Source organism: Phyllostomus discolor, chromosome 11 (assembly GCF_004126475.2).
Source record: "Phyllostomus discolor isolate MPI-MPIP mPhyDis1 chromosome 11, mPhyDis1.pri.v3, whole genome shotgun sequence".
Lineage (NCBI taxonomy): Eukaryota > Metazoa > Chordata > Mammalia > Chiroptera > Phyllostomidae > Phyllostomus > Phyllostomus discolor.
The window spans coordinates 49843464-49857377 of record NC_040913.2 but is presented as its reverse complement, the minus strand read 5'-3'; the positions used below and the strand labels follow the sequence as shown (position 1 = coordinate 49857377).

The window sequence follows — 13914 nt, the reverse complement described above, 5'->3', positions numbered from 1 at the left end:
AACTTGGCTGTTTTGGGTACATCAGGAATCCTCTGTCTCTGTTTTTTTGCCAGTAAGACCTAAGAGAGGTCACTTGTAGCCAGTTGGGGAGAATACCTTCGCTATGTGGGACCCAGAAAGGGTCATGTGGGGCTGATGAGTATACCAGCCTGAGGCAAGAAAGCATGTCTCTGCCAAGCAACTGGGCAGTGAGAGGGCACACCTCTGCCAGGAGACCAGTGGATGCACTGTGGGGAAAGAGGCTATCTCTACCATTAAAGTGGGGGACCATGGAATGCTGATGAGTATGCCTGCTGGGAGTGAGAGGGCAGGTCTCTGTCAGGAGATGAGTGGATGCACTGGTGGGTGAAAGACTGCCTCTATTGGTGAGACTTTGTGCTATGTAGGACATAGGAAAGTTCGTCTGTATAACTGGTTAGGGGGGCCAGTGGGAAATGAGACAAGATTCCAAAGCTAGTTCTAGTCACCCTTCTTTTGGAACTCTGTCTTTTCTTGAAATTTTGCTGTTTGTGCTCTGAAAGGAGATTGAGGATTCCCAAGAAGAGTTAAAACGTCACACTATGTGGTAAAGTGAACAAGGGAAAGCATAGAGCATAGAAATGTAATTTTAGTGAATCTGAATGGGTAAGAAGATTTGTAACAGGTGTATAGAAGGTTGTAGAAGTTTGTGAAAGTTTTGGAAAGAAATTATGTGGTTTTAGCAATAGAAGGTATAAGGCATGGAGGTGCAATCTTGGTGAATATTAGAAGGACAAAGATTTTCCTTCATGCTTTGTATTTTCCTACCTATCCGATCCCCCCCGAATTTGGCATTCCGAAGGAGTGAGTGATGACATAGATTTCTTTGCATAAAACCAATAATACCAGTTGCTAATGGTGGTTTTATCAACCAAGACTTTTACTGGAATGTCACACTTAAAAGAGGCATGCCTGGACTCTGGCTGTTATCAGAAAGCCTGGAGAATTTGGGATTGACTTTTGAAGTTAGTGAAAGTCCACAAAAAAAAAAAAAAAAAAGCCTGGTAACTTGGTTGGTTGCGTAGTTCATGGCAGTATCTTCAGGAAAGGAATGAATGTTGCTTTCCTGAAAGATAGCTAGAAGGAACACTAAAGGCACAATAGAAACCTAAAGGATTTGAGAGAAGCAAGTGCTACAGGCAAAGCCAGATAGTAGGTGTGTAGCTCAGTTTCTGTGCGCTGCAGGGCAGACTGAAGAGTCAATATCAAGTTTCCTTGTGTGAGTTCCAGCAAAGCAGACTTAAAAATCATGTGTAATCAATTGTTGCTCTTGCATTTATGCAAACAGGCAAAAATTAAAATTAGACTTAATGAAGTCCCTTTAATGACAATAAGGGCAATCCTAAGAACAAACATTGTGGTTCAAGGAAAAGCACAATGCTCAGTGGTAGACACTGAGACTAGTGCAGCTGTCTTCAAAGTTTGTCTTCACTTGGAATTTGAAACTAGTTTGTGATATTATCAAAGATGTTCAATTTACAAGCAAGAAGGATGTGTCAAATTGCCACAGTTAAATGTCATGCCAGCAAAGGCCTTGCAAGTCGATGTCTTCCCAAAATACAGCTTTGCAAACTCAGAGACTGATTTGTGGGTTGTTGCATGAATTAACATGTGTGTTCTTCCTTCTATTTTCATAGGGCATAAGCCTATGATTTCATTACCTGAGTGACAGTTTACACAACATAGACTTCACTTAAGGAGCCCATCTGCGTCGCTGCCTCCTGAGACTCAGCAGTTTGACTGAACTAAGTGGTTGGTTTGGTGAAGTATGGGGTAGTCTGTGGGCTCCACTTTAAAACTGGTTTCATTTTCTGTCCTAATGGCTTGGGCAGAAAGGGCTTAGAGGTCTAAAAGGTAGGAATCCCATAAGCTTTAGGGAAGATGTGTTGTCAACAGGACATCATAGGGACTATTTCATTTTTTGGTTAGCTGCTGTTCAGGGCCTTGAGTCTTTCAGGTCTTTCATCTGTCTTTGGGAGTGGTTAGTACAAATGGCACTAATTGGATCTCAGCTATCTATTTCCCTGAGTGATTTAAGCTATTTACTCTCAGGTTGGGGAGAAAAGTAAACAATTAGGGAGAATGCTTAGCCAATTAGCAATCTACTTAGTTTCCCTCTTCCACTTGTTCTGGCTTACTGGATTGTCCCATATTTCTTTATACAACTGATATGATGACAAGAATAAATCTCAAAAATATTTTCCTGACCAAATAAGCAAAGAGAGTATGTACTATATGATTCCATTTATAGAAAATTCTAGGAAATTCAAATAGAATCTTTTCTATTTGTCTCCCCTGCTTTTTTTTTTTTTAAGTTTTGGGCATTCCCTTCTCCAACGGCCCTCCTCCTTGCATTAGGCACATTGATTGGCACCTAATGGGCCTCCCCTCCTTCCTTTGGGGTCCTACTTCCTTCCTCCTTTGGACTCACCACTTTGTTTCTAAGAATACCATGGCCTACTTTACCTTCCTTGCTTTCTGGGAATTGTAAATTTTAAAGGCTACATCTACCAGCTGAGAGGGATTCATTCCCAAGGCACCATCTAACTTCTGGAATTTCCTTCAAATAACTGGAGCACTTTGCCCAATAAAAGTCATGTTTACCATCCGCACATTCTCTGTGCCTGTGGATCAGCATCACTGTATTCTCTATATGCCAGATAGATCCTCTTTAAAAATTCAGAAGGGGTCTCATCTGGTTTTTGTTGAACAACCAGTATCATATTTTTTGTTTAGGGACCCCTTTTTAAGCTCTTCTAGTATACACTTTCTGTAATGTTCCAAGAAGTCTAAGCCCCCATAATTTGGGTTTCAGTTTGGCTCTGTCAAGGGAATTGCCCCAGCTGGTGTTGGGGGGTCCCATCAGGATTCTCTTGGTGAAGATGCTGGGCCTCTTCATTAGCCCTATTTATAACCAAATGTCTCTAATTTGCAGTTAATGGGATATTTAGGATATATAGATGAATAACTCCATCTATAGCATATTGCCTCAAAGGAAATTGCCTTGCTTCAGATATGGATGCTCCCTGGCCAAATTGGTTGCCCTGACTGGTCTTTGAGGGGGATACCCATCCCTCATCATACAGGGGTGGAGCCATTGGCTCTGTGGTCTCAACTTCAGGGGCAGCTTGTGAAGGGGATGGTGGTGAGAAAGCTCCTCCTACTACTCACCCTGTGTCCCCTGGGTGCAGAATATTGATGATGTTTATCTCCTCATTCTCCCTTTCTTCCTATGTCTTACTATTGGGAAGAGGTTTGGGGGTCTCCTTTCTTTTCTGTACCATCAAGTGATTCTCTGTTCCTGGAAAAACCCTGTTATGCAACATAAATGCATTGACATAATGGATTTCATCCCATCTAACTGTTGGCAATACTGTTTCAATTCTATGATGGCACAATAACTTAGGGAGCTATGCATGGGCCACCTTTCATCACAATGTTTCAAAACATGCATAGGCCACACAGTATTATAATAATTAATTAATATCTCCTTGAACATTGGATAATAGCAGTACATACTCAATCTCCCAATATCCTACCCAGTGAGCTCCCTCTAGGAGACAGCACTGAACTGTCCTTATTGGCCTGGGTGTACAGGCCAAAAGCTATAACCAGAAAAATCCAAGAAACCTGAAAACATATAAATGAAACTGGTATCCATGACCCCATTATTCCAAAGAGTACCAAAGAGTATTCTTGCAGCCTGTCAAAGCCAGGCAGATTCACTTGGGATTCAGGCAGATGAAGAAAATGCATAGAGCTGTAGGAAAGCCAGACATGCTTTTATTCAAGGGTGGGGTGATCCGTGCTCGCTGCAAGCTGAGTGTCACACAGCAAGAAGACCCAAGTCCCTTACATACTAAATGTACACAAAGCTGGCAGGGTGCCAAAACACTGTATAACACAGCATGATTCTGTGCATGTGGACCCACTCAAGGTTATGGGAACACAGTTTATTGGACCCCGTCCCAAAACTATGGGAACACTGCTTATTTTAGTTACCCAGACATCTGGGTAAAGGAGTCAGACTGACTCCCATTTACCCTGCAAGTACTCACAAGCAAACCTGCCAACCAATTTCACAAACTGTGGTTCTCACACAATGGCTTTCTCAAAGCAGTACTCACCTGGACTCATTTCAAGGCCTTTTCCCAGACACATTTCCTTTTCACCAGCCAGGTGTGTTTAGGGGGTGCACACCTCAAGGGGGTGTGCAGAGAAACTCCCAGAGTCTGGGAAACCCACAGTTCCACTCTTGGGGCAACCAGCCACAGATAGTATCCCACCAGAGTCTCCAATGCTGTTACTGAACAGCAGTTGGGGTCCTGCTGCCCACCACCACTCCCTAAGCAAAATCCCAGAGTATAGGGTAAACAGAGGTAGCCTGGCTTCCTCACCCAGGTGTCTGGGCAACTGAAGGAAGCAGTTTCCCATGACCTTGAAAATGGACTTGATAGGTAGTGTTCTTATAGCCATGAGACTGGGTCTGATGAAGTGTTCCCATAGCCTTAAGTGGGCTCACATGTGTCATATGAAGCTCTGCTGCATAATTCTGTTGGCACTCTGCCGGCTTTGTCTGTAGTCTAGTATTTAAGGGGACAGGGGCTCCCTGCTGGGTGCCACACTGGGTGATGAAAGACATGCAGTGTGCCACGCTGGGGGGCATGTGACATGCAGAGACATGTAGAGACACGCAGGGGGACACGCAGCTTGCAGCACGAGTGAATTGCCCACACTTGAATAAAGGCATGTCAAACATTCCAATGACTCTGTGAATATTCTTCCATCTACCTGAATCTCATGAACCTGTCAGGACTTGAATGGTCACAAGACACAGAGGCAAAGGTTTGGTGATGGAAGGAGTGTTTATTCAAAAGCTTCACAATTTTGGAATTAACAGCTTTTCACATTAATTAATCACTTAGGCCTATCAATTAAAGCTAAACTCTTTAGGTTCGGCTTTAATCACTTAAGCCTGTCGATTAAGGTTAAACTCTTTAACACCTGAGTTCTCCTATCATTCCTTCCCCCAATTCATTTTGTTTATCTTATTTATACAGTGTTACTTTACAAACTAAAACATAAGATACAAAAGCTACACAATTTTGGAAGAATGGCAGTCTTCTACCTTACAGCCTGTTCCCTCTAGAACACTCAAAGAATAAACCTGCCACCCTCTGCCAGGCCAGCCCAATCCTGGGCTTTGCCCAGAGTTCCTTCCTATCCAAAATACTGTCCATTGGAAAATGCAGGAAGCTGCAACATGACCATCCAGGCATCCTTGAGGAAGAAGAAATCCAGCAAGTGAGCCCAAGAAGCCAAGCTAGTCTGAGAACCTCTAAGCCAGACAGCTGGACCTCTTTTATTTCAGATCTTCTAGCCCATAATTCCATGCACTCTGGAGGCATTCAGCTTCTCAGTCAATACCGTCATAGACTGTTTACCATTGCCTCCTGCTATGGCTCCTCCCTACTCCTCCCCAGTAATCTGATCAGATCTCTGAATCACCACCAACCAGATCTAGCTATATAAATATGAGTTATACAATTACACTAAGAATAAATTTTATGTGTTAATAACCTAACTTTCTCTCTTATATCATTTTAATATTGGGGTATTTATGTTTCCATAAATCAGGCTTTTAAAAAAATAATACCAATTTAGGAGGAGACTGGGGTGCAGTTTTTATTGGCACTGATACTTACTGTGCCATAGAAAAAGTCCTAAACCTGGAATCTGACTTTATAGTCTGAGCTCTCCCTCATGTTTTTCCCTTGGAAAAATCACTTCACCTCATTCCTCATCTATAGAATAAGGATAATTTCCATCCTACAGTGTTCTTATGAAGATTAAATGACAAAAATATAGTAGCTGTTCTACAAAGACAAAATTGGGTTTAAGGGAGACACAAAAAATTGGGTTTAAAATGGATCTTGAGCATGGTGAGGAACTGGACTTCTTCAAAGACAGTGAGGAGGTGCTTTTCATGGGGTTTAAGGTAAGCATTTATTAGTCACGGGGCCCAAGAGCTACATATGGTAATGTGGAGTGCAGGACAAATAAAATGGCATGGTCTGATTAAGATAATATAAAGTATATAAAACAAAGTGGAGTCACTTATGTCAACTAAAATGGCTGTCAGTCAGCTATGACACTTTGGTTCAAGAGGAAAATTACCTAAGTCAGAGCAAACATATCTGGCAGGAGAAACACTTAGGATATCTGCACATGGCTCAGAATAGCCATGTCTGCAGAATGGGAGCACCCATAGATATGCTCCTGGGGAAGTTCCACAGCTGCCAGCAGTGGTGTCAAGTAGAACAGCCATGTACCACCCATTGGCTGCTGGGCAAATTCCACACTTGGCATCAGGGGTGCCAAGACATTTATTGAAAAGACCCAGAAGGGTGGAGTACTCCACTTTCAAGGTATATGACTGGTTCCAGATCACTTGGTGAGACAGCCAGGCTCCACACACCACAGTACTGTTCCATGCCATGCTGATCTCCCTTGGAATCAGCCATTGTAGGCTCTGCCCTGCTGACCACCTGGCTCCGGAGAGCCTTCCTTGCAAGATGTTGACAACTCCTTTGCCCACCATGCTGTCTCTCAGACCTGCAGAATGAGACTCTGGGACTCAGTTTTGTTATCCCCCATTGATTGCTCTGTGTGTGTGTGTGTTATTATTTCTCTTAGATTGGTATAGTGTGAGTAGAATATTAATGTATATTAATGTTCTACATTGAGTGAACTTGCATTCAATAAAAGCTGAGTAAACAGCACAGTTACTGTGTATGACTCCTTGGTGTTGGGCTGCTTGGCAGGCAGCTAGCAGAGTAGTTGCCTGTCTGATTTATAGGAAAGACTATATCATGAACATTCACCCATGACAGGTAGGCCTCAAATACCTTTCCCCAAATCCTATTTCCAAAGCCCAGACTTCCCCACCTGGGTGAACTGAGACCCCCGGCATATTGTGATTTTTGACCTTGCTTCAATTGTCCTAATACTGTAACTTTGGAGAAACCATTCCTTCATCTTTATATCCTTCTTATAGCTGCTCACTGATAAGTACCTAATGTGTTTGAAATTAGACAAGGTCCTTATTAGAGGGGCTGGACATCAGAATAGTGTCAGGTTAGCAACTGAATAACAGAAACAGATCATTTAAAGCCAACTTAAGCTCTTCCTTATCTCTGAAGGAAAAAGCAGTACTGTTTTTTGTTTGTTTTGTTTTTAGTGGTGTTTTTTGGTAGAAGAAAATTTTAAATAGAATTGGTGAGATCACATGGTATTTGTCTTTCACTACTTGCCTTATTCACTTAGCATAATGCTGTCTAGTTCCATCAAGGGGGAAAGTGGAGACAACTGTGCTTGAACAATAACAAAAATAAAAATTAAAAATAAAAAAGAATTGGTCTACTAGTGTTCAATCTAAAGCCTGCAAAGATAGAGTTGCAAGTTTGGGCTGGGGACAATAGTCAACCTTATTTTGGTTGTGCTCTGGCTTGAGTTGTTGACTAGAGCCCTAGCTTCGGTCCCAACACAAGTGCCTGTCCCACCCACCCCGGTTTGTGGGGTGCAGTCAGACAATTATCTTTGTCTCCCCAAGCCGCTGTGGCCCGGGTTCTGGTCCTGAGATGAATTGATGTGAAAGTTTTGGACATTTTTTTGTTTGTTTCTAAAAATACAATGAGCAATAAAAAAAGAAAGTACAACAACCCAAACGGAACCAGCTTCTTGCACGCCTACTTCCTTCCTGGGTGGCTCCCTTGGGGACAGCACCACCTCCAGACATTCGTACACTGTGCAGGAAGAGCCCAGTCTCTGCCTACGTCTGCTTCCTGGTGCCTTGAGCTGGGCCTGCTTCCGGGACAGCGCTTTGCAGGAGCGTGCTGCCCTTCGGGAAGAAAGAGAAGCGGGCAGTCGGGACTCTTCCCATTTTCCCCCCGAGCTCGGAGAAGGGTGGCGGTTGGAGACACCGAAAGAACTCCCTCCTCCCTTTACCCACGTCCTTTGTCCTCTACCGGGGAAAGGCAAGACCGGGTGGCGAAACAAAGGCGAAATCTCGGCCAAGGAGCCCCACAGAGGTGTCAGGGACAGAGGGCAGTGGGGTGGACTCGGGCGGCTACTCGAGTCCATTTTGCAGCTGGCGTAACTCGCGACCCGCTGGAGGTTGGGCGGCAGTGTGGCTGAAAGCAGAGCCCCCTCTGCGACTGGGAGGTCAGAACTAAGTACCAGCCCCCGGTCTCCTCTCAGGGAAAAGGGTGGTCCTGGAGCCTGCTGCAAAGGTGGGGACTTGTTTTGGCCTGGAGGGACCTAAGTGGGTGGGTGCTGGCAGAGAGCTCTGTCAGAGCTGAGTTCTAGCAGCAGGGTGGACATCAGCGGGGCTCCCGGACTAGGGGTATGTGGTGGAGTGGCATGCGGGTGAGTCACCGGGGCCACGTGCATCTGCTCCAGAAAACCTGCTCCTCCAGGAGCATGCTGGGTTCCGCTGCTAGCCCTACGATATGGCCTCTTAATGAGAAGGCTTCAGTGAACCAGAACCTTGAAGCGCCTTAGTACAGAAGTCTCCAGCCTCCGCCATGCTCGTGGCTTTTTCACCAGGTCCTAGCAGGCTGGCTTTGTTTGTGGGGTGGGGGGGCAATTGAATAAAACTAAAGGTTAAAAGTAAAACTCCTGTGCAAATTAATGCATAACACTCTTCTGTTTTTCTTTACTTGCAGTAGTCTCCTTTGGTTGTCCGTCACAACGTGGAAAATAAACCAATCAGATTTCTTTGCTCTGGGAAATAGTAACCCCAACGAATTCACCTGCTTGCAGGGACAGAGGTAAATTACAACACATTTCCCTACATAAAAAACAAAACTAAACAACAAGAAACCCACCCAATTTCTTTAGGCCAAGAACCTTTCAAAATTGAACTCTGTGTAAAATGTATGTGTTCCCATGTTTAGACTGTACCCTCATGGGTGACCTTTGTTCTTTCAAATTTTGTCAAAACTCAAAAAAATACATTCCAGACTTGGGTATTCTTTATGAGGCAATTACCTGAAATGTATTATAACCCAAATATTTATATTGCAAAGGAAAAGAGAGGCTTCAGCATAATTTCCTTTTTTATGTTGTTATTTTCCTTCTATTGTTTTCTGACTATGTAATAGCTATTCTAAAAGGAGAATTTTATTTACATAACCACTTCCTTTGGTAGAATTTGATGGAGCTGTCTTGTACAATGAGAAGGTACATTTCTTTAGGCTTTCTTATTTTTCCCCCAAAATACCTTCTTTTTTTGTACCAGGTGATGTCCTAAACCTCCCTACTAAGTCCTTCCACAACACCAAGTCATTCTCTTCATTTTCTACATTTATGATAAGTTGGGTACCTTGCCTCATTTCTGCTACAGCTTTTGTTCAGATATGCTGATTCCCATGAAATTGCTTTGTAGCTGTTACCCTATGTAATACTCAGCTTTGCTCTCCCTTGAAATTATAGGTCAAGAGTCAAGCTCTCCTTTAGGACCTTGGTTAATACACCTTGCTCTACCATAACTCTTTAAATGTATTTACAGTTTTCACAGTATTTATGCACATATGTAATTAAACCACATATGTTTAGATAGTTTAGCAGTTTACAAGATTGTCACACATTACTTAAACTTTACAAGAATATTATACTATAAAAATCCTTACTCTATGAGGGTTAAAACTTGTGCTTGAATCTAGGTCCACAGAAGCAAATTCAATGTTCTTTTAATTTACTGGAGAGGCTGTTAAACATCTAAATTGTAAAAATTATATAATTTCAAAAGGGATTTAGACAGCACATAATCAAACTTCTCCATTTTGTTAATTAGGGTACTAAATTTTTGACCCACTTCCTGGATAGTGCTAAGATCTAAGAATCGAAAAAGTAAGATCCTGTGCCTAACTCGCTGTGTACAACTGAGAAATCTCTACTGGGGAGGAAGGTGTCAGTTTTTTTCACTTATAATAGGTGCTTAACTAGATGGTCTCTTAAGATGTTTTTAAGCCCAGTACTTTTATTTTATTTCTTCCCAATAACTATTATTGTCATGTTTCCTACATATATTGGTAATACATAGACACATACTAATATTAGCTGCCTTAAACATTTATATTTTAAACTTGGTTAGGTATGGTAAAGTATAACTTCTTGGTTTTTTATTAGGCTCTATAAAAGTATGGTTCTGTTGTAAGGTCAGGAACTACATGGAGTGGGGGGCACTCTCATATATCATCAGTTATAGTTCATAAAGTGGTGTACCCTTTCTAGAGGGAATCATGTCTATCTTTTCAAGAGCCTTAAAAATGTTCACACTCTTTAACCCTGCCCCCCTGCATTGGAAAACTTAAAGGTTGTAAATAATCATAGCTGTGGACCAAGACTTTTCTACAAGATGTGCATTTAAGTGTTATGATACAAAGAAAAATGACCAGTAAGAAAGAGCATATTCATAAGGTACATGAGCATATTTTAGAAGGGTATATGATGATAGGAGAAATGCATGTGATAAAATAAATGAAAAAAGTGGATACAAAATTGTGTAATGTTACCAGTTTTGTTAAAACGTGTGTGCAAACACAAGATTGGAAGGACTATGCCAAAACAATATTGGAAGAAACATACCAAAATAATAATATTGGTTATTCCTTCCTGATTGAATTCTAAGTGACCTTTTCCTTTATTTTCAGAATTTTGTAGCATCACAAATCACTTTCATAATTTAAGTAAAATATAAAAACTAATTGCATGGATAGCTGCTCCAATTTTAGCATAGCGTCAACTTTCTATGTCCTTTTTATAAGGTATTTAACCTTTTAGAGTAACTTTCTTTATAGATGTGCTGTATTTCTGTATTTAGGGCAAGAATTGACTTGGCTTATATTTAATCTTTATAGATATCATTAGAATGTTGTATTATCCATTTTTGTTATTCAGGAAAGACACTGCCATTGCCATTGTGTTGGCCTGGGACTCCAGAGACTAGAATGGTGCTAGAAGAATGGAGTGCTCTGCCCACCTTTTGCTACAGTTAACCAAATACAAGTGTCCTTTGATATACAGAATTGTTACATTCCAGTCAAGCCTTCTATAAAGGAAATTCCCTTAATGTGAACTCTTTTTAATTAATTTCTATTATAGATGTAGATACATACATTTCTAAGGAAAAGTAGAATTAAAATTTTCACTGATAGTTTAAATTATTGTCTTTCTGTGGCATAAGCACCAAGAGTATATCCTACTTGGCAGTAGCTTGGCTTCCTATTTAAAACTCACAGAGGAGCTTTTCCTTTTTCACCCTGCATATTTGCAGCATTGAATATGAGCAAGAAGTGCCAACATAGTATATATATTATAATATACATATATTATATATATAACCTATTATATATATAACCTATTATATATATATAATCAACCTAAAAATTGCTTGAAGTTCAGCACCATTAGCTTTCAATTTGATATATTCTGTAGAATAAGATGTGTATATCATCTTCACTGAACAAACAGAACATTGTTCATACCATTCATCTCAGAAGTGAGTGATTAGTTGGTAGGTGGTACATTATCAGTTATGTACTAAATACCTGTTTTCACTTGGGACAGTAATACATACTATGTAAACAGTTTTATCTAGATAAATCTAGCTAGTTAACTTACTAGCAGGTCTTTCTGAAACCTAGAATTAACCTCAAATACAGAGTTAGATGATAGAAACTTTTAATAGGTACCAACCTGTTGGGATAATAATGTAGGTAAATGATTGCCAAGTTTATGGTTGTAAAGAAGACAATTTGTTTTAGGGATAAGAATTTGTCACCTTCATTTAAACCTGTTTTTCTGGGAGAAAAGAAACCAGACATTCCTGATTTGTGCAGCCTTTGCAGAGGTCAGTAATTCCAACTTAAATTAACTTGATTTGAACTCTTAACAGGTAAAGATAAATATCTGGGTCTGGTTGCTACCAAACTAGGAGCATAAATTAGGCTGTATGTATGTTTTCCTTCAATTCAGACACTTGGTTTATTCAAATTGATTTCATCTCAGTGGGAGAAAATGGTATTCAACATCATTTGGAGTCCACATCGATTTTTCAGTAATTGTACATAAATGGGATACAGATATCTGATCTAGGAGGTTTCTTAAAATCCTATGATTTAATGCTGCAGACTTACAGGATCATAGAGTAATATCTTGAGTGATTATCAAGTGACACAGGGAAAAGTAAAAAGGAAAAAAAAGATGAAGAGGATGAGGGATAAAAGAAGAGGAAATAAGATCATATTTATTGAAACAATATGGGGAAGATGAGTTAGAAGAATAAAGGAAGGAGTCAAGGCAAAATAGTGGTACAAAGAAGAGAATGAAGGAAAGGAAAAAGAAAACAATTTTTCTGAGTGGTCTGTACTGTTTAGGTAATTACCTGGTTTTTGTTTTTGAGAATGTCACCTTAGTCCAAAAACTGAACTTTCTCTGAGTAGGTGGGCATCCCAAGCTGGTTGACCTTCTATACTGGTTTCATTTTGTCTTAAATTACCAGGAATCTGAGTAGAAATATCTTGAGCAGAATTTTAATTACTACTGTCTTATATGGACACATAGGTAACTTTCGTATTGTGTTTGCAAGAGCCACATAATAATTCGATAGCTATTTTAGACACAGGATGTGATATATTAGTTTTAATACTCATTTTTGAAATACTGGAAATCTTAATCTTTGCCCTGTTTTGATCAAATAAGTTATGGAACAGTCTAAAAGCCAGAATGAAGTTTAATAACATTGATATAAGGTACTTAAAACAAAAACTTTGTAAATAATTTTCACATATTATTAGATATCTTTCAAAAGAGTTGTATAGTGAGGACAGAAACTGTAATATATGTAAATGTTTTGTCAAAGGTTACAGACTGAGAGCCAGAGAAGTATGTTAGTCTCCTCACAGGCCTGAATTAAGAGATTTCCAGTAATACATTTTTTAATGTATAAAAGATAAAATAATACTATAACAGATTAAGCTCTTTGTGGAGCTTGTCATATTTAATGTTTCTGCAGTTTTATTTTCTTAGGTCAGTATAGTTTTCTTCTAATTGGCTGCCCTTTTCAGTTTTTTTTTGGCCAACTTTTTGTTGTAAAAAAAATTCAAATATATGGAAAATTTTTTAAGTACTATAATAAATATCCTTACTTACATTCAGTAGTTTTTTACTGGACTCTTATTAAGTTTTAAGAAAGAGTTATTAGTGGGTCTCATACTAAAATAGAATACAGTATATTACTTGAAAATAAAATTAAATTAGTGTGTTTACAGGAAGTGATTAAAAAGAAAGGATGATCTCTTTTATTCTAAACATTCTTCCAAGAGAGGATTGTTGACTCTCATTTCAGTAGAGCAGGAGTGTCAAACTCATTTTCACCAGAAGCCACATCAGTCTGCAGTTGCCTTCAAAGGGCCAAATGTAACTTTAGGACTGTATAAATATAACCACTCTATAACTAGGGGCAAGTAGCTCGGCCCTGCCACTGGATAGAAACAAGGTGCCAGATAAAACAAGGTGGAGGGCCCCATTTGGCCTGTGGGCCTTGTGTTTGCCACCTGTGCAGCAGAGCTTCACATAATTTAGTTTTGTCTATGAAATGAATTTCAATGTTTGTTATCCATTTAGTTGTTGGGTATTTGGATATTTTTGTGAAATTCCCGAATTCATAAATGCCTCAAAACAGGATAGGAATTTGGTTTAAAATCCTAAGACATAACGTATAATATATTGGCTTTTATTTTTGTTCTCTAAGAAGACTTGGAAAGAAATCATGGGCAGTATTTTGAACAACTTTATATTGCTGTGAACAAATGAAATTTAAAGGTTTTAGGT

At 39.9% G+C, this 13914-nt stretch overlaps 1 protein-coding gene across 5 annotated transcripts in view; it reads left to right on the top strand.

The window, feature by feature from the left end:
• The first annotated feature begins 7819 nt into the window (after window positions 1-7819).
• The window catches only part of TRIM13 (tripartite motif containing 13), a 34625-nt gene continuing 28530 nt past the window's right edge, over window positions 7820-13914 (top strand). Inside the window, exons 1-3 of one of the 5 annotated variants that reach the window (XM_036011358.1) lie at window positions 8170-8309; window positions 8745-8849; window positions 9320-9362. Coding sequence is in view for 1 of the 5 variants with exons in the window: in XM_036011359.1 (XP_035867252.1) it covers window positions 8604-8635; window positions 8745-8849 (137 nt within the window). In the remaining 4 variants the exon portion in view is untranslated. The other 4 variants (XM_028526629.2, XM_028526628.2, XM_036011357.1 and 1 more) reach the window with 4 other exon arrangements.